The following is a 23,016-nucleotide window of genomic DNA, read 5'->3' on the forward strand; positions in this document are numbered from 1 at the left end:
ATGAAGAACCAGTTTATCTATGCTTAGTCATTAAAGATGGTGCACTATCTGTCCATGCGAAGGAGATAAAATCAGTCAAAACAGATGAAATTGTTTGGCTGTCCCACACTTGCAAAATGGAACAATTCCCATTTTCCTAATATTTGATACCTCTGATGTTGTTATTAAAAAATAAATCTACTTTTGCAGCCTGTGTTTCTCCCAGTTGGCATGAGTGAATAGTACAGCAAAGGAAGTTTTTTGTGACTTTAAAGACTTCTTCAAGCAGACCCCAAATGAAGTCCCTTCTCTTCAGTTGTCCTCCTGAGAAATATTATCATCAGGGTAAATTTGAAATCTGTATGTCTCAGACAATCCTTATTTTATTTTCCAAGAAATCTTTGGCATCAGACTACTTATGCAGGTATAAATGAAAGATGCAGCTCTTTCAGCTGCACTCAGAGCAGTTATGTGGAAGTTGCTGAGACAAAACTCCATCCCAAATTTGTAAACAGCAGCAAATACAGAAGGTGAAAAACTAGGCAGAGAAGGGAAAAAGGAAAATGAAAAAGAAGGGAAATTTTCTGTTCATTTCAAACTGAACCAGGACAGTTCTAAAAAATATGAAAAAGTTTTTTTTTCTCTCACATTTCTCTTGCTGGTACCACTGCTCCAAATAGATAACTAGCCTGGTTTTGTAGTCTGAGAAAACTGAGCTCCAGGAATCTGAGTTCTGGATATTTAGCTTAATCTACATGGACCTCCAAACCATTTGGAGGTTTACCCATCACTTAATGCCAGAAAATATGAAAGTGATCTGTCTTGGAGTACTTTGTGTTCCTGACAGGGAGTTCTGGGGACTCACTGTCTTATTGCATAATGTTGGACACAAGGAACAAAACATCTGTTAGCTGTGAATGCAAGCTGCAGATAACTGTAGTATTAAAATGACAAAGAAATACATATCCTTGGATACTTTAAATTACTTTGGTAAAGTGGTACAGAATGGTATAGCTACGCTGGCAAGATTATGTCTTGCATCAAGAACTTCAAATAACATAATCACAAAAGTTATTCCTAGACAAGAAGACCATGAATAAGGTGACAAGTGATAAGGTAAAAGTAAACCACATGGGATGCGTACCTGAACACATACCATACACCAAAGGCAAGTCTATACATCAAATGCAATCTGTATTCGCCTTCCTCTCCGAAACAACACAGAACTTAAAGCCTTCCATGGCATCCGAGAAATAACCAGTACATTTAAGTGCACCCTCAAGACACTGACTCGTATTAGGAGCAATGTGCAGTGACTCAGGTGAGCTCTCCTCTCCAAGACAAGGAATATACTCCCTTTTCTGGGCCTGTGTGGCCCTGGAAGTGTGGTAGAAGTCTGATGGCTGCCCAGGACCTTCCATCAATCTTGGGTCTTGTGCCAAGACTTTTTGATCTTTTTACTCTTGTGACAAATGAGCAAAAACAAGGCATAAGCCAGCTGTGTCCTGGAGAGTTATAGGGCACTGTGAGTGGTTCCTAAGGGTAAACCCCTAAAAAGGGGAAAAGACTTCCAGGTTTTGTTCACAGTTTTCTCAGCCAGTTCAGAATGTAGCTGTGGAAATGCCTACGTGGAAATGCCTATCCCCTCCATGTGTTTCAGTTTCTCTAACCGTAAAGTGAAAGCTTATGCATTGAAACTACTGGGGGACTAAATACATTGTTTGCAGCATGCTTTGCAAACCTCAGCTGAAAGGTATCACAGTAATGCAGACGAGTGTGTTTCTTTGTACAATTTTGTAGGCTCTGTAGTCCACTAATAGTGCTGATAGAAATAGTGCTTTTCATTGTCTTTTGTAAATTCATAATTTACACTCAAATACAGAACTACTCTATTTTCCAATTTCAAGCTATAGCTATAAACCAAACTAGATTATTTTAAATTTTTATTTTATTTTTCTTTTCCCTAGGAAAGCTGTAAAATACTTAGGTAGATTATAGCAGTTTGGTGGTTAATGATCTCTAAGAAATTACTGGCAGTAATTAAAAATGAATGCTTTCCTGTATCATATAATCAGTAATCAGAAACTGCTGGGAAAAACTGTGGTGATGTGAAATCAGTCACCATAATGTGTTTTGACAAGTCTCCTCATTAAGAAAATAATTACCCAAACCACTAAGTATGTAGGAAAAATATAACTTGCAAGTCTGGCAGATGATGAACATGTTCCTTCTATTTCTCATCATTTTTTTCTATGAAATGGAAGAATCTTCTGCAACATATCTGTAATTGTAGCTAAACCTCCAAAGGGAGGTATCCAAGACTAATTTCAAGTGCCAAAACAAAACAGATAGTTGGCAACCAAAGCACACCCACCCATAAAGTACATTTTGGTCAAAAGTAGGCAATTCCATTTTGACTCTAAGGTTTGCATCCCATCCTTAGCTCATCACAGATGGGAGCCTCATCACTCACAGCTGTCTGATGTTTCAGGCACAACCGGGAGTGATGAGATTGCATTGTTTGCTGATCAGTGTGACCTTGCTTTTGATGATATCTATTTCCTACCTTCACTTGCACAAAATACTGACCTAATTTCCAGTGTTATTCAGGATCCCCTTTTAAATCTGTATTGGGAGATAATCTCTTACTTTCAGTACAGAATGAGTCTCCAAACAAGAGAAGATCGTCCATGTGGTTTAGAATTCCTTTGTACCACTCTTTCACCTCTTCCTTCTTCCCCACATTATTCTTCACTTCTTGCCATCTTGAAAAATCAAAGGGTTTATAATGAACTGGGTTAATTTTGTCTTTGAGTTGTCCATGGGATCAGGAATGAGTAAGATAGAGATCAATACTAGTTAATAAAATAGAATTCAATATTAACTTGGAGCTGTTCGTCTCCCAACTGGAAATGCTGTCAGTCATTTATAACCACCCTTAGCCAGTTTCATAAGCTCATATGTGCACAGATGTGACGTTTCACCAGATCTGCCTCTTGTTTTCTTCTGCTAGCACCTGGCTCAACCATGAAAGCACACAGCAGCCCTACCCTGAAGCCTTTATCTGATCTCCCATTCCTAGCAAATTCATGTTAGTAAAGAAGGGCTGCAAAACCTGAAACCCCACAAACAAAATTTAAAAAGTAACAAATTGGAAGATAATAAGAACTGGTAAAAAAAAAAAAAAAAGAAAAAAAAGCTGTTTCTAACAAGATGAGATGTCTATGTCCAAGTGTGGAATAAACATATTCCACCCAAGGCAACGATAGCTAACGGGTGGAGCATAAGCCTATGCCAGACCCTTGGGAAATGCATAGCAGTTCCTCTGATATGGATGGCCTCTGGCAGCCCTAAGGATATCCTGCTTGCTGTTGCTATGAGGGTTATGGTACTACACACACATTTTAACACACTTTCCTGCTGGCTTGGTAGGGGGAAAGAAGGTTATAATCAAGGTGTGTCACTTGCATGACTTGCATTTATACACTTTTCGTATTGACTGTATTTAAAAGTGTTGATGGGTGACAAATTTGCTGAAGTTAGAGATGGAAAAGACCTACGACATTATCCTTTCCATTCTCCCAGTGGTGCAGAACCATCTGTCTTGCTCATTTCCTAGCGACTTACCAGGCATCTTGTCCAAAAAGTGGTCCTTCCACTTTCTTTGTGGGTTTATTCCACGTTTGAGTGATTATCCCTGTCTAGGAAGTCAAAGTGAACTCAAATTGAACCAAGCAAAACCTTTTCTTAGGGCTCAAAATAGTTCGTTTGTTTTGTTTTTCTTTAATTTCCATGCATCTGTAACTTGCTGATATCTTCCAGGAGCAGAAGTTCCAAATTTACTTCTGAAGAGTCTTTTCCTGGTCCACCAAAAGCAGAAGATACAGGAAATTGCATGGGAAATGTCCGTGTAGCTGTCAACATGATTTCCAGGGTAGAAAATGAGAAGAAACTTCTTATAAGTTTTCAGAAAATTGAGTTGTTTCTCTGAACAGATTCTTCTCAGTCTTATGCATGAAAATGATATTCTAAGTAGTCTTGTGTCTTTTGCAGTTAAATGTTACAAAGGGCTACTTTGACATTTTTATGGTCTGTTTTAATTAACTGAAGCAAAATCTGCTCTTCTGAGTGATTCATTTATCCTATCAACCTTTCTATTTTTGTAAGATTAAATCAGGAAGTTCGCATTAAGCTTCCTTTCCTGGAATTCCAGTTGAACATTATTACCCTTTGTTTAGACTGCATCACTTATTCAGCTGATAAGGGCAGAGAATACTCCACTGGAGATACAAAGATTTAGCAATTTAGATCACTTAAGAAGAATTATGTATTTTCCAATAAAAGATTATGGATCTACGTGCTGCAGGGAGTTGCTAAAATTGACGTTTTTTAAATCTGCAGGCACAAAACCGTATACTATTACAAAGATATGTCTCAGGGAAGCATAGGTAATCTTTTTGGCCTTGACATTGGGAGGTATATTGTAGCTTTGCATCGTGTAGTTCTTATTACAATGCCAGCTTGATCATGATCTTAAGCATGCTATAAAAGAACCTGAGCTGGAAGACAAAGGCATGAAAGGATCAAAAGGCTAGGTCCTGATTCTATGAGAATCATAGAATTTGATTTGAATTAGGGATCCAAATCTGTAATTTGGAATATGTCACGCATTTTAAGCTCTGAAGTATTTCTCACATTTTAAACTTTGAACCAATTTATTTGAAATCTTGAAATCAAGGTATGTTCCTAGGGGAGGCACTGTAAAATACCGGAGATACAACTTGAAGCATGAATCCTGAGAAAGATGTGTAGCTTAGGTGATTGCAATGATCCTTAAAATCTATCAGTTAACAATGATATAAAACTATACATACACTCTTTAGTTTTGGATATATGTTTTGAAAGTACAGTGTATTATATATGACATATATATATGTATGACATATGTATTATATGTTTATACATAAACACATTGTTTGCATTCTTTGGACGTTACATTTGTTTTAGTCTGTAGTATCCTGGCTCTTTATCATATGTGTGAAAAAAGACTAGATTTACAATGTTTTTAGCTTCTTAGATCATTGCAATTAATTTTATTTACCTTCACTAGGAGGTTTTTGTTTGTTTGTTTGTTTGACTAGAACAAAATCTGGCTTTGCAAACAATGAAAAACCCATTTTAAGCTTATATCTGAATTCCTTCTTATGCTTGCACCAGAAGGAGTTAACACTGTGGGTTCTGCTTCTCACATACTCCAGCTGAAGCCCAAATTCTTTTTTCCCACGATTTCCTTTAGTGACTGGATCTAATTTGTCTTCTAGCATGAACTAGACTTGTTAGTCTGCTCCCCTCTGCAGCCACAGGTACCTGACATTATACTTACCTATATACTCATGAGAGGGGGCACATATCTATAGCCTTATGTAGGGGACAGATTTTTCAAGCAATCTAAAGTATATAGGTGGGCAGTGTGATTGGTATACATAAACTGACACATCTCCCCCAAATTTTAGATATATAGATCTTGATATATTTGTATGAGACAGACAGGCAGAAAATAGATAGATATAGAGATCTTTACGTGTATCCATATGTCTTTATTTTTATGTATTCACATATTTGTAAAGTGAAGCAAAATTAAATCTGCAGGAAATACTTCTCATCTTCTCCAAGTCTGCCAATATTTAGTTCATTTTGATATTAGGTAAAATCTCCATAAATAAAAATAAATTATAAAAAAGTTAATTAATGTGGTTGTTTGTAGAAAACAAATAACTCATTAAATTAGAAGGACGTAAACCTAAAAGAGTTCATAAAATAACTTAGTGTCTAACGGTAATTATTGCAAGCAAAGATCAAAAGACGGGCTTATCAAAAGTGGAGACGGTTTATTTCCATCTTGGAACAAAGGACAAAAGACACAGTGTCTTGTCCTTTCCTTTGAGGTTTCTCTGTCTGCTCCTTTCCACTCCCTTTCCTGATAGGCTGAAATGTCTTGCTGGCTGATCTGTTGACTGAAACACAATAATCAATTCTGGGGAACATGTCAGCTACTTATTTTTATAACAGGAACAATGGAAATAGCATCACATTGTTAATAGAGGTAAAAGTGATTAAAAATACCCTCTTGAGTTTTCCTTTCTAGCTCCCATAGTCACAATGCACTGGAATTGGTCCAGGACAAACTATGACGGTAGAGGCACACAATTTTATGGCAATCAGAGAACTTTGATTCATCTTTAGCCTGTGAAGGAATGCTTTTAAAAATGCTGCTGTATGAACCCAGAAAAACTAATGAGCCTTTTAATGCACACATTTATTTTTTAAGATTACTACTTCAAATCTAAAGCAAAATAGAGGAATTCATTTCTAAATCAATTTTCTTGTCTATATTTGATTCTTTACAGTCTGTGTCTTACTACTACAAAGAAATCTGACTGAGAGGCTTTATTTGTTAATACTGCAAACTGCAGAGCCACATTCACACCAAATTTGTAGCATCACATCGAGTTTGCATAGTTGTATATTCTGAAAATTATACCAAGTAAGTTTAGAATGGAAAGGACACTTATAGGTAACATCTTTACAAAAATACACTAAACTTGTGCAAAGAGAAGGTTGCATAATATTTGCCTGGCTTAATAAATAAATAAATAAATAAATAAATACTTTCACTAGCACAAAATTTCCAGAATTTTCAACAGGCACAGAAAATTTTGTTCACTGTCCAACAAAGAAGCACTATTAAGCACACCAGTGCCAATATCACTAGTGTGTTTGTATTTCTTTAATTAAAAAGAATTCCTCTGTTGATTTTGGGGTTATCATATCCAGTATAAGCTTCTTGATATGAAGATGGCTAAGGCAAAGATAATTCAAATAGGTTAAACCTATTTCAGTGTTACAAAGATCAGATAAACAGTGCTTGGTGAACTCATTTGAGACAAGCCACTCATTCAGTGCCAAGTATTATTAGAAATTCATTTTCTTAGCTGACACATGGACTTTTCATGCAGAGAGACCACTATGAAAAGCCTTGCTGTTCTGAGAATCTGTACTTTGATTTTTGGCATTATCAGCCAGATCAGAAATAGTAGGTACAAGTGGCCAGAGGATAAAGCATCAGCTTTTCATTCTTGGGAAGCTGCTGTTAATGGAATGAGTATAAGAATTTCAAATGAAGTGTGGTTAAGATCACAAAAATAGTCTGTGAAAGAGCTTGAAAATCCATCATGAAAAAAATAAGGCCATGATCCTGTAGCATTTTTGTATTCAGATTTCTATACACCCTTCAACTCCAAAAGAGTTGCGTACACGATTTCGTAGGAACAAGGTTTAAATTCCTTTTTATCCTAAAACAAACAAAGCCCTTCTAATCAAGAAAAAAAGATCATGCAAGATGAGAAATACTATTTCAAAACAAGTAAACCAGCCCATCTTATTTTCTGAGCTTTCCATTATGGTGTGGATTGTGTTATAGAGTAGCTATAAAATGGCAGGTAGCTCTCAAATTTCTTAACATTGTGCTCTATGTGCTCTGTCACAATTTCCACTAAAAAAACTAATTGCTTTATAGAGTAATTCTAGCAAACATTCAGCAAGATGCATGGAGACCGTTCTCCTTCCTGTTTCTTTTACTACATCTGCTCCTATCCGAAGGTTCCAAGCATTGGCTATCAACTGGAACAATTAAATTAATTGTTAGATTTGCATTAGCTGTACAATTGCAGATATGTTCACTTAATCTACCAGTGACCTCATGTCTCTCAGTCTTTTCTTACATTTCCCTTTTGAGTTCTAGATTCCCAGTTACTCCTAGGCATTACCTATATTCTTCTTTTGGCTTGTGTGCCTTTCCCTTTTCCTTCTTTGGGGAACATCTTCAACAGCCCTGGATCTAATGGTTCACCTGCTCTTCTCTTGCTTGGGAAAAGGAAGAGGAGATGAGGAAAAGAACTAAGGAGGGCTCTTCCACCTTCTGTAATTGCTATTGTAGCAGCCAGTTATGAGGAGGGAAAGACGACAAAGAGAGAAAGAGAAGGAAAATAAATGGAAGACATGAAGAAACTGGGAAAGAAATACCCAGCACAGGTGCTACAGGCATAAAGATGAGAAACTCTTATTGTTTCAGGTGCACAGCTCTTTACATGGCTTAGGGGAAAAAGGTTTTACCGGAACAAACAGCTGGAAGCCATGCTGCCCTTTGGAAAGAGATGGAGTACCCAAGGACCCTGGGTTAGCTAAAAGCCAGCCCTGGTGGGCAATGTCTTGCTACTTCAGAAGCAAAGCTGCAGATGAATTATCCTTGTTCTCATTCTGTACACTAGGCAGGAAGTTTCCCATGTAGCTCAAATCTCATGATGAAGTCAGTCAACTTCCTGAAAAGCAATAGAAATAGCAATAGCAGATAAGCAACTGAACTCTTCAGATACCTCTCAAATATAGAGCTGAACAGCAGACTGGAGGTTTGACTCAGTTTTTACATATTGGTAATAGCTTAAAATTCATGTCTTTGGTATAAAAACAGAAAGTTTGAAAAATGTATGTTTAAAACTTCTTATTTTCAAGGTATAGTCTATGATTTGGGATACCTGGCTTATAATTTTTTGACACATGGGATTCACAGTATCTAAATGTTACATGTACCTTAAGCCAAGTGGGATATGGCTTTTATTTCCAAACAGTTTCTAAAGAATCCTATTCATCAGCTGAGAAATTCCATATTCTGACTTGTTAGAATCTAAGTTTTCAGGATGTTTCAGAATGTTTATTGTTATCTTATAGGGATTTTTCGTAGTGCTGTCACTGATTTACATTATGGAGCTGAGAGGCAAGCATGTGGTTTCTTAAAGCTCAGGTAATTAAGTTTGTAAGGTCAATATGACATGCATGACAGATTCTAACGAGCTACGGGTAAATCAGATGGAAAGTTCTGCATGTACACCTTTCAAGTCATTGTTTATACTTCCTGACTAAAAATCAGATGCCAGGAGCACTGTTAATCTCGAGGTTTAATAGACCTTCTGTATCTGGAAAAAATAAAGATTCCTCAGCAAAGAAAATAGACACTATTTCTGTACTCTAATGCTGCTCACAAGAAACATAATTCTACTGAGTGATGCAAAGGCTCTTGTTTCAAAGGAGAGAAGGTCCTGGTTTGAGCATGAAAGGTGCAGAATGCCCTATCACTGTTAATCACTTGCCCCATTGATCCTAGCATAGGTATGCCCCCAGCTGCCCTGAACTCTCTGAAGCTGTGATCAAACAAAAAGCAGGTTAGCTGAATCAGACGTCTTCTTTTCCTGTGTTACTTTTCTCAGAAGAGATCCTTCTCATTTTAGAAGTACGCGACCAGAAAACAGCCATACCCATGTTGGCACCACGTCCTATAAATAATGCTGTTCATACATTTAGCTGGGCCCCATGAAAAATAATTAGGTTTTATTATCGATTTAATGCTGACCAGAAGGCACCCACTATGTTTTACGCCATGTATCATATATGTTAATAATTCTTCAGAAAAACTGTCAGAAGCAAAAGATTCAAAGAATCCAATGGCATAAAGGTTTGAAAAACGTGAGGGGTGTGTCTGTTCTCTGTATGCAATTTGTCAGATCCCCACAGACCACATCACATTTGCAAGGCAGCTGGACACTTGGTGGTGGTGGAGGGAGAAGGGGTTCCTTCAGGGTGCATTTGTTGATATATTAAAAGTGTTAGATAAAATTGTGAACAGTTGTCTATAGTATGAGTAAGCCTGTCATCTGGAAGCCAAATCTGCATTATTCTGGAATTAATTTTCTTTTAAAGAGTTACAAGGTCAGATTCTTGGTTCTTGCAAATTATTGTCCAAATACAGGCTTCTGAAATGACCATCTGCACCACCAGAGAATCTGCTTCCTTGCATTTTGGGTTTAAAATAATAGAAAGTCAGTGAAGGGTTTGCTCTGTTGCTTTACTGAACCAACTATTATAAAGTTTAAAAAAAACAGTCAGGTGAGCTCGATTTGTCAGGTGTACTAGACAAAGAAGAAAAGCATTCTCCAGTCACTACTACCTGTGTTTACATTTTGAAGTCTGATGAAAAAAGTGGCATTTCAGAATATGAGAGGACCCTCTCAAGAATCCCTTTTATTTTTATTTTTTTCCACCTAACTCAGATTTAGATGTTTAAAAACTAGGATGGTGTGGTTTTTTTTTTTTTTTTTGGACTAGGGTTAGATAGAAGAGATTTGCTTTCTCAGGAACAAACTCATTTACCATGTCTCTTTGTAAAATGATATCAAGGCCAAACTAAAACCTCAGAAAAAAAGCAAGCTAAAAGAGGTAGCCCGTCATGAGGTGACAGTGCTGAAATATTAAAGCAAACCAACCACTTTGCATGTTTCTTTTTCTTGTGGTCATGTAACAGAATATGCATCTTTGTTTTTAAAACTTACAAGCTCCTATTAACCTGTCAGTCACTTCTGTGCATTGTATCGTGTTCACAAATGGTACCGTACTCTCACTCTCTGTAACACAGAGGCATGAAAAGAGAAATGTAGCATGGGGAAGGAGGAATAAGCATTTTTTCAGCTGAACTGGCCATCCATTTAGAATTCATAATCTTAAATTCTGGAGCGAAGAATGAACACCCCAACAATTCTATTACTCCTCCTAATCCCTGCCAGGTCTCCAGTCTGTTGACGAAGGCCAAACAGCCACTTCTTTCTGTCTGACCCTCTCCCCTTGCTATTGCTGGCTCTCATTCAAGTCAGGATCACATTCATCTGGGTAATATACACCTAATAAATCTTGTCCAACTCAGTTTGTTCTTACTGGCAAGACAGCTAGCTTCCCCCTCCACTTCTCTCGTCTTTCCTCAGACATCATTATGGGTGTTGACACTCCAGCGAGTTACTTAAGGTGCCCTTAAGTAACCGTCTGCATGTGTGCATCTACCTCACCTCCCACTACAACGCAAAGTAATTGCTGCTGTAAGCTGTTTTTCAGTTACAATAAGCAAGAACACGGGCACGGACAATGAAAGAAGCAGTCAAACTGGCAATCTGCAAGAGCATTTTTATTAAGCACAGTATCAGCATAATAATCTCATTACAGCACTTTCCATTGTACATTTTAAGGGCTTTGCAAAAGAGGCACGTATTATGCTCCTGAGTTATCTGTGGGAAAAATGAAGTATGAGAAAGGGAACAGATAGACCAAGGTTGCCCAATAAGTTAAAAGAGGACAAGACTGCAGATGCTTTGAGTCTCAGTCTAGCGTTCTGTCACAAACAGGGCTGAGAAGGATTATGATCTGTCCTGACTTACACCAGGCCTGACTTTGTTCACCGGGCATCTTAACATGTGTTTTCCCTCTTCCTTTCTCTGTAGCTTCACATTACATTAACAATAGCTACTCTCCAGGCTATAGTATCAAGCTAGTACCTCCCCTGATGAACGCTGAGGTGCAATTAGGCATCACAGTGTATGTGTTCCAGTTGCCATAGTTATCGTGCTTTATTGAGTCATGGGTTTAAAATGATTTCCTGAGTCCTGGAGATTCCCCAAGGCTAAAACAGCAGCAGTCTTTCACATAATGGGTCAACTGGTCCAGGTGGTTGCATGTGCCTATTTCCTCCAGAGGAAATAAGTTTAATGAATATAGAGTTCATTTAACTAAAAAGCCTTGGATCACACAAGATGGTAGATGGAAGTAAGAAAAACATTGTTTCTGAAAGGAATTTTTTCATTGTTCATAATGTTTTTAGATACTATGAACTAAAAAGAAAGAAAGCTTTTTTTTTTTTTTTTTTTTCCCTTCCCTTCTGCTCCTTTTAGCCCCAGCAGGGCACTGCATGGCTGACATGATCTGTTCAGGGGACCCTGCTGAAAAGACTAGCATCTCATATGTATTATAACAACACAGTTGCTTCATAGACCGTTTTTTAACCACTGTTTTGACATATTTAAGGCAGCAGTCTTTCAATTTTCACTTAGCTTAGTGGACAATTTGCATCTTACATCTTGTTTTAGTGCAGGGTATTGTTGTCTGTGTGAAAGCTGACCTTTTTTCTTCATCAGACTGGATGTCATGCATGAACACAATGAGACAGAAAAAAAAAACACATCTTACCACTGAAAAGCCTGTGACACCAGTGGTTTTAAAGGTGGAAGGTAAAGTCTGTTTACTTAAAAAATGAAGACGGGAGAGATGGTTAATTTATTAATGATATAGCTGCTGTCACAAGAACACAAAGAGTGAAAATAAGAGCCTTGGTCTGAAATAAACATGTCTCAGGCAACACAAAACTCGGGTATATAACCTGTCTCCATCATCAAACCATTCATCTTTTGATCATTCTTTAATATTTATGTTGAGTAAAAGCATCCCTTTGCACTGTCTCCCTCTCCCAGCTGACTGCACACAGTGACTTGTATGCACAGAGGAGGAGGAGCAGGTGTGGGGACCCAGGCACAGTCTCTGCCATTCGACTGACACATGAAGAGGGAAGGGTCGCGGATGGCTCCTGGTGTCACAGAGCACTGGTGCCACTAGGCCACCAAGGCAGCTCCCACATCATAGGCCTAGGGCTCGTGCCTTGGCAGAGGGAAAATTTTGTTACAGCTTTCTCTAACCAGTTGTGTCAGAGCAGGTCCCCTGTGACCTGCACACCCATTAGGTCTCGCTGACACGACCACTTCTACCACATAGATGCAGAAGTGGCCTGAAATCGGGATTTCAGGCCTTAGGTTTTAGTCTTGATAACTTCAGATTCAGCAGTGATCAATTATGGATGCTGTCTTTATTAGTAAATTAATGGGTTTGTACTTTAAAGCTAATCAATATATCTTTAGACTCATAAACAGTAGAAAATTCTTCAACCTTCAAAAATAAATCATCACCAGTGACAATGTCTCAAAAACAATATGAAAAAGACACTCTAGATCTCTAGTAATTTCTGTAAACCAGCGGTATTCCATGTATGCTAAGGAGCTGACCCTCTTTTTGAAATGAAGTGAAAGTATTTATTTTCTTTCCTGGTCATTTTTCAGTTTATCTTTATTTATACTTTACCAAATTATGTCTCTTTGTCAAACTACATCATCACTGTAATTTTTATTTCTTATCCTTTTCTGCATCCATACAACAGAGCCTTTCTTAAGTACAGCGTGGACCTGCTGATTTCATTTGCAGCCTGAACTGTTGAACTCATGGTGTTTGAGGGAATTAGAAGCAGACAGAAATATAGAGCACACTGATCCCTCCTTTAAAAATAGTCAGTTACATGCATAAGAAAGATTAAGTCAAGGTTACTTTTTTATTATTATTATTTACTGGTAAAATAAAGGAAAAAAAATACCCAAAGTGTTTTCTGGGATCAAACATAAGTAACAGCTCCCCATACATGATGAGGTGGGAATATTTCTAAAACTAGTTATTTCTAGGTGAAGATTTCTAAAATGGAGATCCCATCACTTACAGGCAGCAGAGCAGCACCTATATTTACGTAGTATGCACTTTACTATGTAATTTGTTAAAAAGTGCCGTGGAAAGATACTTTCTTTTATGTTGTGATTCTCTTGTATGTAAAACAATAGCTTTCCTCCCCTAAAAGCCAGGAGCACATAATACTGCTTATCTCTGAGAAGTGATGGTGCAAACACTTTTTGTCAAGAGACTCGAACAATTACAGATGCCTTTAAATAATTACTTTTCAGTAAAGTCAAGTGCTAGAAAATGCAAACTTAATTATTTCCCTGACAATGGTTGGAACAGGGAGGTCCTTGGAACTGGGGAAATGCTACACACAAAAACCCCAGCCAACAGTGAGTCCAAGCCCAGAGCCAGAGGCCTGGAAACTCAAGCTGAAATCGCTCTATAATCTATCATGCTGCTGCTAAGAGGATATTAATACCAGCGTTCAGAATGGCCATCATGCGTCTGACAATCCTGCGTTTGTACGAGCAGGTCAGTTGACTAATTGCGAGCGGGATGTCTCTGTGTACTGAGCTGTTCAGACGCAAAGGGATGACAAGGGTACAGTTAACTATTAAGGCATTCGGGCCTTGGAGGGAAAACAGAGGACAATCAAGCCCTTATTATGAGATGCTGTCCTGCGATTCGCTCCCTTATGCAGTTACAACAGAAGGAGAATTCACCTTTTAAAGTGAATAATTGTGCCTGTCGGGCAAGCCTTTACAATTACTTTACCATCCAGCAAGAGCTCATTGATTGCATTAAGGATAACAGTGCTCCACAGAAACAATCCTCTTAGGCAAGCTGCGTATAAAATCCCGTGTCTCTGTCAGGCAGCTGCCTGCTTGTTGAATAGCCAGAGAGTTAAAGAAATAAAAATATTAAAGGCCAAAGCTCTACTGATTTCACAACGCTCTTTAAAGCCGAATGAGTGATTAGGGTGGTTGCCGCCTGCTAAACACCCATGCCTCAGGTGGAATGCTCCTTGGAGCACGTTTTACAGCTAATGCCAGACTGGTGCCTTGCTTTTCAGCTCTGAAAATACGCCTGCTTAAGCAGCCCCATAGAATTCCAAGTTAAAATGCAAGCCAGAGAGACTGCATGTCTTCAAGGGTTGATAACAACCTAGAATCAAAGCCTTTCTCCTTCAGATTACCAGCAAGAATCTAATCCAGGTCAGTGATAATCCTCCGGCATCTATTTAGCGATGATCCCAGCAGACAGACTGCTCCATCACAGAAGTCACTGGCTCTGACATTACTGTGAGCATCCACAAAGACCAAAGGAGCATGGAGATTCCCCTTTTGCTGTGGGAGCTGATTAGCTTTGCAAGCAGGACAGGAGGGCTGAACCAAAGCACAAAGCATTTTATCATCATTATCATTCATTTGCTGTTTTACAAAGCTGTGGAGGTGAGACTGATAACCCTTGGTTGAACTACTAAGAGCTTCCCAATTTCTATGTCTCTGCCACATCTGCCCTGTATTCACGATCTCTGCACTCACCCCATTCAGAATCATCAAACAAAACTCTCCAGCTTCAAATTCTTGTTTTGGCCTCCATCACACAACCCTCTCACTTCATATTTTCCTTCACTGCCATGCACATCTCCTCCTCTCATTCCAAGCTGTTTTCAGTTTCCTTTCATACTGCCTAGTCCTCCAGGCCCTCCCCATTTTATGTATATATATATATATTTATTATTATTATTATTATTTTACAAAGTAAAAGTCCATTCCTTCCTTCTTCAAAAGCTTCCTGCGGGTCCTGAACAAAACCTTCCTATACAGAGATGCAGGCTCGGTCCAGGAAGCAGTCTAGGCAGTCAGTGTTTACAATAATAAACCCTGCTTTTTACCAAGGGTATTAACTTGACATACTGTGGGTTTCTGGTTCCAGCATTATCTCTGTGATGGAAACACCTTAGCACCACCAGCATGCTTTCCCACGTTTTGGACAGTTTGGTTTTGTTCTGTTATTTTTTTTTTTTATTTCCTTTTGAGGATGCTTATTGGAGGTATAGCTTAATTTCTTTCTTTTTTTTTTGTTTTTGCTGGAATTCAGACCCTGAAAAATCCCACACAATTCGCGACCAGCCTTTTCCATCTCTTGTCATGACTATTCTGTCACTTCCTAGTCTACCAAGTGCCTAAAAGTAGAGACAATGCAGACATAAAGCCAATTAGGCTGGGATTACCTTGTCTGTTCAACAGATGGGACTTAGCGTGTGTCTGCCTTCCTGTGTTAGGGTAAAGAATTCACATTTTATGGGTCTGACCTACCTTGTCAACATCTAACCTGCTGCCTTACAAGAAGCACTGAAAAATGCAGGTAAACCTAATGATGCCAAAAAGAGCTGGAGTGAGTCGAGATACGAAGAGGTAATTGATTAAGCGGGTAACGTGTACAGTCACGCTTGAAGATATAGTACAGCTCCGTCCTCTTCTGGGCTATTAAAGTAAATTAATGACCTGGAGTCGCGTAGGGGTTTCCAGAAACAACACTGTAATAGCCAACTGGCCACAGTTTGCAGCCTATAGAAGGGGAGATGTTTATTCTTCAGCAAATTGCCTGCTCAGGCACCACACTATATATACTCTATATCTGACAGATCATAGCACAGAAACAACAACTGAAACTTAGAATAACAACAGTGCGTCTAAAATATGAGGCTGTCTTGGAAGAAAACGAACCAATCGTAATCTTTGATGGGCCCCAGCTATTTCCAAAATCTCACAGTACTCTTTTCCACGCTGATAGTTTGGCAGCTGCTCAAAAGGCGCTGTGCGGACTCGGTGCCATTTTCAAGCCCTGAGCATCAGTCAAGGAATAACCGTTCAAACAATCTTGAGGAAACATACAGGGGGGTTAAATATAGACATACAGGGTTTGGGAGTGTGTGCAGGGATATGAAGACAGCCAAGCAGTGCCTATCTGCACACCATACCTAGCGTCATGCCGCAGTCCCCGTAGGGAAAACCCTTGTGGGCTTCCATCCAGGTCCAAACTGAGGCTTTGGTGCTGTGCAGGCATTTTTGGCACGTCACAGCATCCCTTGACCACCCTACCATGCCCGAGGCTCCACGTCTGTGGTGCTAAGGGATGCTTTGGTCACCTCCTGCCTTCCCTAACAGCACCCCTCTGCTTTTTCCTGAAAAAAAAAAAAAAAAAAAAAGACACTTCCAGCTTTTCCGTCGGAAAATCCCGCTAGCCAAAAAGCCCCCCACAAGGCCACCCCGGTGGCCGACGACCTCGAACCCCAGGTGGGGTTGGCACTCCGGGGCCTGGGCGGGACGGGGGCCTCGGGGCGGGTCCCGGCGGCGGGGGCGGCCGAAGGGGGCCGGCCGGGGGCGGTGGCGGTGTGGCGGTGTGGCGGTGTGGCGGTGGCGGTGTGGTGGTGGCGGTGTGGTGGTGGCGGTGGCGGTGCCAGCTGCGAGCCGCCGCCGCGGAGGCAGGCAGCGAGGGAGGCCGGGGCCCCGCGGAGGCTCGGCGGGAGACCATGATCCTCACGCGTAAGCGCGGCCGCCCCGCGGGCTCCGCCGAGGGGTGGCTTTGGGGAATTTGGGGACTGGGGGGCTGGGAGGACGGGGAGGCTGCGGGGGTCTCCGACCCTGGCAGCACCGGGGGGAGGCCGGCTGGGCTCGGCGCGGTGCGGCAGCCCCAGGTGGGACGGCGCAGCCCCGAGCGCCTTTGGGCGCTGCCCCCGGGGCGCGGAGGAGCCGCGGTGAGGGCGGCCGCTGTCAGGGCAGCGCCGTGCATCCCCTCGGCCACGCTTCTTCCCCCTCTCTTTTTTTATTTATTTTATTTTTTCTCCTTCCCGGGAGTGGGAGCCGCCGCCTTGGCGTTGAAGCGGGGCGCAAGGATCCCGACGGCCCCCGCAGCCCGCACCCCCGGCTCCGGTCGGGGTCCCCCCTGCCCAAGGCACCGAAGTACTGAACTAATAACTACACGTGAGCCCTGCGCGGGGCTGGGTCGGAAGGGTTTGCCTGGTGTGTCACAGTACTTAAAACGTGTGGATTAAAAGAGTGCGGGGTGTAGTTTTATCTTAATCCTCAGTTGTAGATGCTTTTATTTCTTAGAGGTGTGTGATCGGTTTGAATTACCCTGACGAGACATTCCCAGAACCAGAGGCGCAGCTCTTTACTGGGTTATATTTTAATGCTGTTTGTAGGGAACTATAGGGACAGGCAGGCAGATTTCATCCTCCGAGCAGGAATCCATCAGCGGTTCAGCGCAGGCCTGATCCAGTGCCCAGTTGGCAGCCAGGCTCATGCTGGCCGATGGCATGCAGGGTTTGGTACCAGGTGCCAGCAGCCTCCTGTCTCGGCTTCCAGGTGCCCCATCTGCTCCCCAGCACAAGCAGCATGAAAAGAGGGAGGCTGAGGTGGCCAGGAAGCGGGGCTGCCGTCTCTCTGACAAACGGGTTCAGGTTTCTGCTCCGGTTTGCCTCTGAGGTCCTGATTAGGGCTGAGGTTCTTTGATTGTGGAGCACGGCATAGCCCAAAGAAAATGTTTGGGGAAAACTCCTTTCATCTACAAGGTCACGGGAATCTAAGCGTTTGGTGCTACCTTTGTAACCTCTAGGACTTCTGATCTCTTTATCTTCTGTTAAAACAACTTGGTTAATTGAGTTTTTAGGAAGCGGAAGTGCAGATACATTGTTTTAGACTACACAGAGCTGATGTTAACTATTACTTAGAAATGGAATTTAAAAGCAAGAAGATATCCTACCATGTTATTATTTGTTTTGTTTTTTTTAAATCTCAGTTGCATAGATTCAGTCTAGGATGTTTTAATTCTTGAGTCGGGGTCTTCCCAGCCAGTTCTGCTGCTGCTGGGCCAGAGAGGAAGGCTGCTACTGGTCACAGAAACTCCTAAGGACCCTGTGTACTTTGCCTCTGGGGGGGGAGGAACAAGGTACCCCAGTTGTCCTTACGGGCTAATCTCAACTGTTTATATTAGGATTCCTAGAAGAAGGAGATGAGAGGTGATTGGGTTTTACTTTTCTGGTTCTTCTTATCCATTACATTCTAGGCAATGGTTTGTTTGAGGCATGAGAATTTATGAGTTCTGCAAATATTTAGAGATGCAGTTTGCATGATAAAGTGCCTTTTTTTTTTTTTCCTGGTCTGAATACCACAGTATGCTATGTTTGGGTTTCTTCAGAGATTCAGATTACTCTCATAATTCTCCTTTGATTGGAGTTTTTCTGTTGGTTTCAGTATAAACACAACTGCACCTTTGGCTAGTTAAAAGGACACAGAGGAAGAGAACTCATGTGCTTAACAGGATGGTCCTGTACTGTAAACAAGCGCTTTTCATGCTTAACTATCCTTCCTAGCAACAGGAAGAAGGAAATGAGGCTATGCAAAAGGACCCTGACACATTTCAGACAATGCCAGACCCACCCTAGCATTCATACAGTATAGCCAGAAGACTTGGGGAAATAAAAATAACTTCAGATGTTTCCCCTTCCTTCCTGTGCATATTGTAGAAATACTGTAATTGAATGATCTGCAGTTCACAGAAGACTTGATGGTTTGATCTCCACAAAGTTAAGAGATGATGTCCCCATATAATTTTTGGCTATCATATTGTTTGGCATACAGTGTGATTCTCGGTGTCTCATGAAGTACAGAATGCTGTATCCTGTCTAGCTCTGTAGTGAGCGCAGAAGTACAGTAATTCTGGTAATTTCAGCAGTTCCAGGGGCATATTTCTTGCTTGCTCCTGTGCCATAGGTAATTCTGACTGGTGCAAGATATCATGGTTGTCTTGCTTTGTGCTTTGATTTCTGAACCGACGAATGGAGTTAAATGTGAATGTGTTGCCTTTGCAGTGGAAACTAACTGAATTAGTGGAGTGTATAATATTGTGGAGGACAGGGATTCAGATACAACCTTTAACTTGTTCTTGTTTCCTGCTATTAATACCTTTTTCTCTGGTTTAAGAAAAAAAAGAAAGTGTGTCTGAAATGATACATTTTTTTTCCTTTTTATTTTCTTTTCTATTGCTTCCCCTTCTCCTGTTTTAAGGAAAAATACATAGTCTGTGTTACAACAGTGGTGAGCAAGTCCATGAAAGGGGCACAGGGCTGGAACTGTGATTGGAGTCTCTTTGCTGGACACTTATTCTGCTGTGCTTGCTTATACTGAGCACTACCATGTCCTACACAGCACATCTTTGAAATTGGTAGGTTTGTTATCACAATATGTCATTTGACATAACCAGTAGCATTAAAGTCATTCTCGACTTATCTAGTTGGCTGCAATTCTCTGAGGTCAGTTATCTGACAGATGCTGGTAATACTACACACCTTTCTGAAGTATGTCAGTGTCTACAAGAGTGTGCTGAGCACTGTTGGTTTTGAGGAGGAATATTCTTTCAAATACTGTCAAGTATTTGTTTCCCTTGGGAAGCACTGTGCTAAAGACAGGATCAGGAAAAATGTTATCCATTCTCTCTTCTAATGAAGACACAATATGATGACCCTCTTATTGCTGGTGGGGAATTAGTTATTTAAGTCCAAAATGGTGCAGAATTCCTTAGACTTGGTCTTAAATGTATTATATATATATATATATGTATGTATATAAAACTCTCCATTCACATGCTCTTCTCAGTCTGTGCAAAGAATGCTTCCTGAGAAGATGCCTAAAAGACATTTGCCGAAGCCAGCAGTGGACAGTTTGACCTTCCCGAACCTAGTCTTGTTCTCTACTGGAGACTTGGAATTCAGAAAAATATATTCCTCGCATCCTTGCATTTTGGGGAAGTTCCTTCTATGACCCTGATGGGTCTGGATGCCCTCATGGCCAGCCTTCCCTCTGCTCTCCACATGCATTTCTCATTAACAGATTTCCTGTGCATCTTAAGATGCAAGAAACTTTCCAGCATAAAGCTTCATGGTGTGTGTTAAGGTCTCCTTTCCTGCCTTTCCATACTCTCTGCTTTCTTCTGCAGCGCTGCAATGGCTCTGCTGTATATAGACCATTCTCTTACCCCTGAGGTTCAAGTTGCAAGGTGTGACCAGATACTGAGAAGAGCATTTTCAAGTATGCTGCATCACAAACAGAATGCTATAGCTCTCTGTAATACCTGGAAGTAGAAAGTACATAGTAATAATTGTTTTCGGAAAATCCAGGTTTGCACCTTTTATTCTTATTTGGGGAAATAAGCGGTCAGCTGGGACTCCTGGAGCTTTGAGCTGATCTGTTTTGCTGCCACTGGGGTTTCTGACCTGTTGTATCTGGTGTTGTATCACCCCCACAGGGTGCAGGATGGGGACTGGTCATCAGTGAGGTAAGCACCAAGTGCTTATGATGCGAAGGTAGTCCTCCCATACGGTTCTTCTGATGTGTGCTGACGGTTTTGACATTGAATCTTCGCAAGTTAGAAGTAACTGTATAAATCCCATTTTCTTGTCTGAGCCATTGGGGCAGCTCAGATCATCCCTTATACCATTACGATTTCCTAGATCTGAACAAGTGACCCAAACTTTGGGAATTTTAAGAGGTGTCTGTCATGCTGGACCTACTCACTTTTGCCTCCCTCCAGAGCTTGACAAGCGCATGATTTGGGCTTTGCATACAGTCCGCAAGCTTACTGGCTTGCAGGCAGGGTGCCGTGGGAGAGTGCTAATGCTGGCTTTGGGAGTCGTAGTGGTTAATGTCTGCCCCTCAGTCCCTGTTCAAAGGTTGCTCTAACCAAGCCATCTCTGAGAGAAGAGGTGGTTAAAGTCATCTTCTGTTTCCCAATCTTTGGAGGAGGATTCGTTTCTCACTCTGGAATCTGTCAACATGACCTCCTTCAGAGGATTTGACTAAATGCTTTCTCTGCCCCAAATAATCCTCCTCCAAGACCACCCTGTGTTAATCAGGCCAGACAAATAACCCACATGCCCAATTATTTCTAAAGTGTGTTTTTTTTTAAGTCACTTGACATCTTGTTCCTCTTCATCTCTGAATCTTCTTAAAAGTGAATGGGAGAAGACCATCTTTAACCTATAAAAAGAGTTGTTCTATGGCAGGAAAACTGCCTTATGAGGCTTTAGTTTTGTTTAAGCACCATTTTTAATTTTAGATTACTTTTTTATATGGTTTTCTTGATCTTCCTCTATATACTAAAAACGCAAAAATAATTTAAAAATAAATTACAATCCTGATTTGCAGTTTACAGTCCTGGTTTAGAGTGTACTTGATGGTGAGCTATGTGGCAGCAGTTGTGTCCTCTCTGCTCTCCTGCCATGGGGCACTACCATTCCTCTTGCTCTGATGAAAACCTGGGCCGCTCCCTGGGCTGGGGATGTGGCTGACAGCACAGCTGGACTTGGAGAAGGCAGAAGTCTAAATTTAAATATTTTTGTTACTGTTAAAAATAACAAGGAGGACTGTGAGCCTCATTTCAATATGCTGAAGACTATGAAAAGGAGATTCAAGTTAATTAGGTTTTGATTCACAAAAGAGTCCTTGTGTTTCCTGTGCTGGCCAAGAGGATTGATGTGCATGCAGTAGGAGCTACTACATTATGTAACCTGGTACACTTGGTGGGGGGAGAATTAAATTAGCCAACATACACCTATGCAGATATTTTGGAAAGCCGTCATACTTATATATGTAAAATATGTATATTTTAAGTTAGCTTTCATCATTAAGGGAATAAATAAATTTAAAACCTCATCAGTGGAGTTAAGCCATTTGTTCTTTCTAAAAGCTCAGCTGAAAAAATGGTGTTCAAGCTTTCTGATTTTTTTTTTTCAAAGAAGGTATCAATATGTGATCTTAAACATCTGTTTCCTTACTCCTTCTTCATCTGTTCCCACACAAATTCCAAACATATTCTGTTTCTTCTCCCAGTGTCCTGTGGTTTATACATAACATCAGCAGCATAGTTACTGTTTTGCTGCAAGGCTCCGTAACTTGAAAAAGCCATTCCCATGTTTAACCCAAAGCCAGCCGTAACACAAGGAGAGTGTTTCTTTGGTCGTCATCACATAGTTGAGAGATATTTGAGTAACATTCCCCATCACCACCTCTTTCAAGGGTTTCTGTGACTAGAAAGCAGCATATATATTTGGTGCCATATAAGGTTTCTTTCAAGAACTTGCTTTTTTCCTTCCAGAAACTTTTTGGTAAGAAATATGTTCTTTATATTTTGTGTTCAGTCATATTTGCTTGAATTGAGCATTGAGGTTAAGTGGAGATTACAGCATGTGTCATTTGACTGTAGAAGGTAAATTGAAGCACAGAGAGGTAGAGGAGCATACAGAAAGAGGTGGCCACTCTTGCAAAGTGCAAATTGAGCTTTAAAGGCAAAAAGGAAGAAGGGACCCTCTTGGGAAGGTGGTTAGCTTACACTTCAAAACCTGCAAGCTTGTCATCAGTTCAAAAGCCATGCCTATTATGTATTTTCCATGACTCACTGGTTCTTCAAGAAATGAAACCTTCATGGATTGAATGTGTCTGACTAATATTTTAGAGTAGTGGTGTAATTATATAGAACAAGAAGAAATTCTAAATGTGTTAGAAATTTGCAAGGAACCTTCAGTGGGATTTTCAGAGTTCTCTGGCTTTCAGC

At 40.6% G+C, this 23,016-nt stretch overlaps 1 protein-coding gene across 9 annotated transcripts in view; it reads left to right on the plus strand.

The window, feature by feature from the left end:
• DLC1 (DLC1 Rho GTPase activating protein) overlaps positions 1-23,016 on the plus strand; it is a 281,618-nt gene that overhangs the window by 227,295 nt on the left and 31,307 nt on the right. The window contains exon 1 of one of the 9 annotated variants that reach the window (XM_083836140.1): positions 16,795-16,952. The exons of the other annotated variants lie outside the window; for them this stretch is intronic. Within the exon in view, the coding sequence (XP_083692266.1) occupies positions 16,940-16,952 (13 nt within the window). The 5' untranslated portion in view covers positions 16,795-16,939. Of the gene's footprint in view, positions 1-16,794; positions 16,953-23,016 lie in introns of those variants that run through there. 9 annotated transcript variants of the gene reach the window in all.

Source organism: Anser anser (genome assembly GCF_964211835.1).
Source record: "Anser anser genome assembly, chromosome: 4".
Lineage (NCBI taxonomy): Eukaryota > Metazoa > Chordata > Aves > Anseriformes > Anatidae > Anser > Anser anser.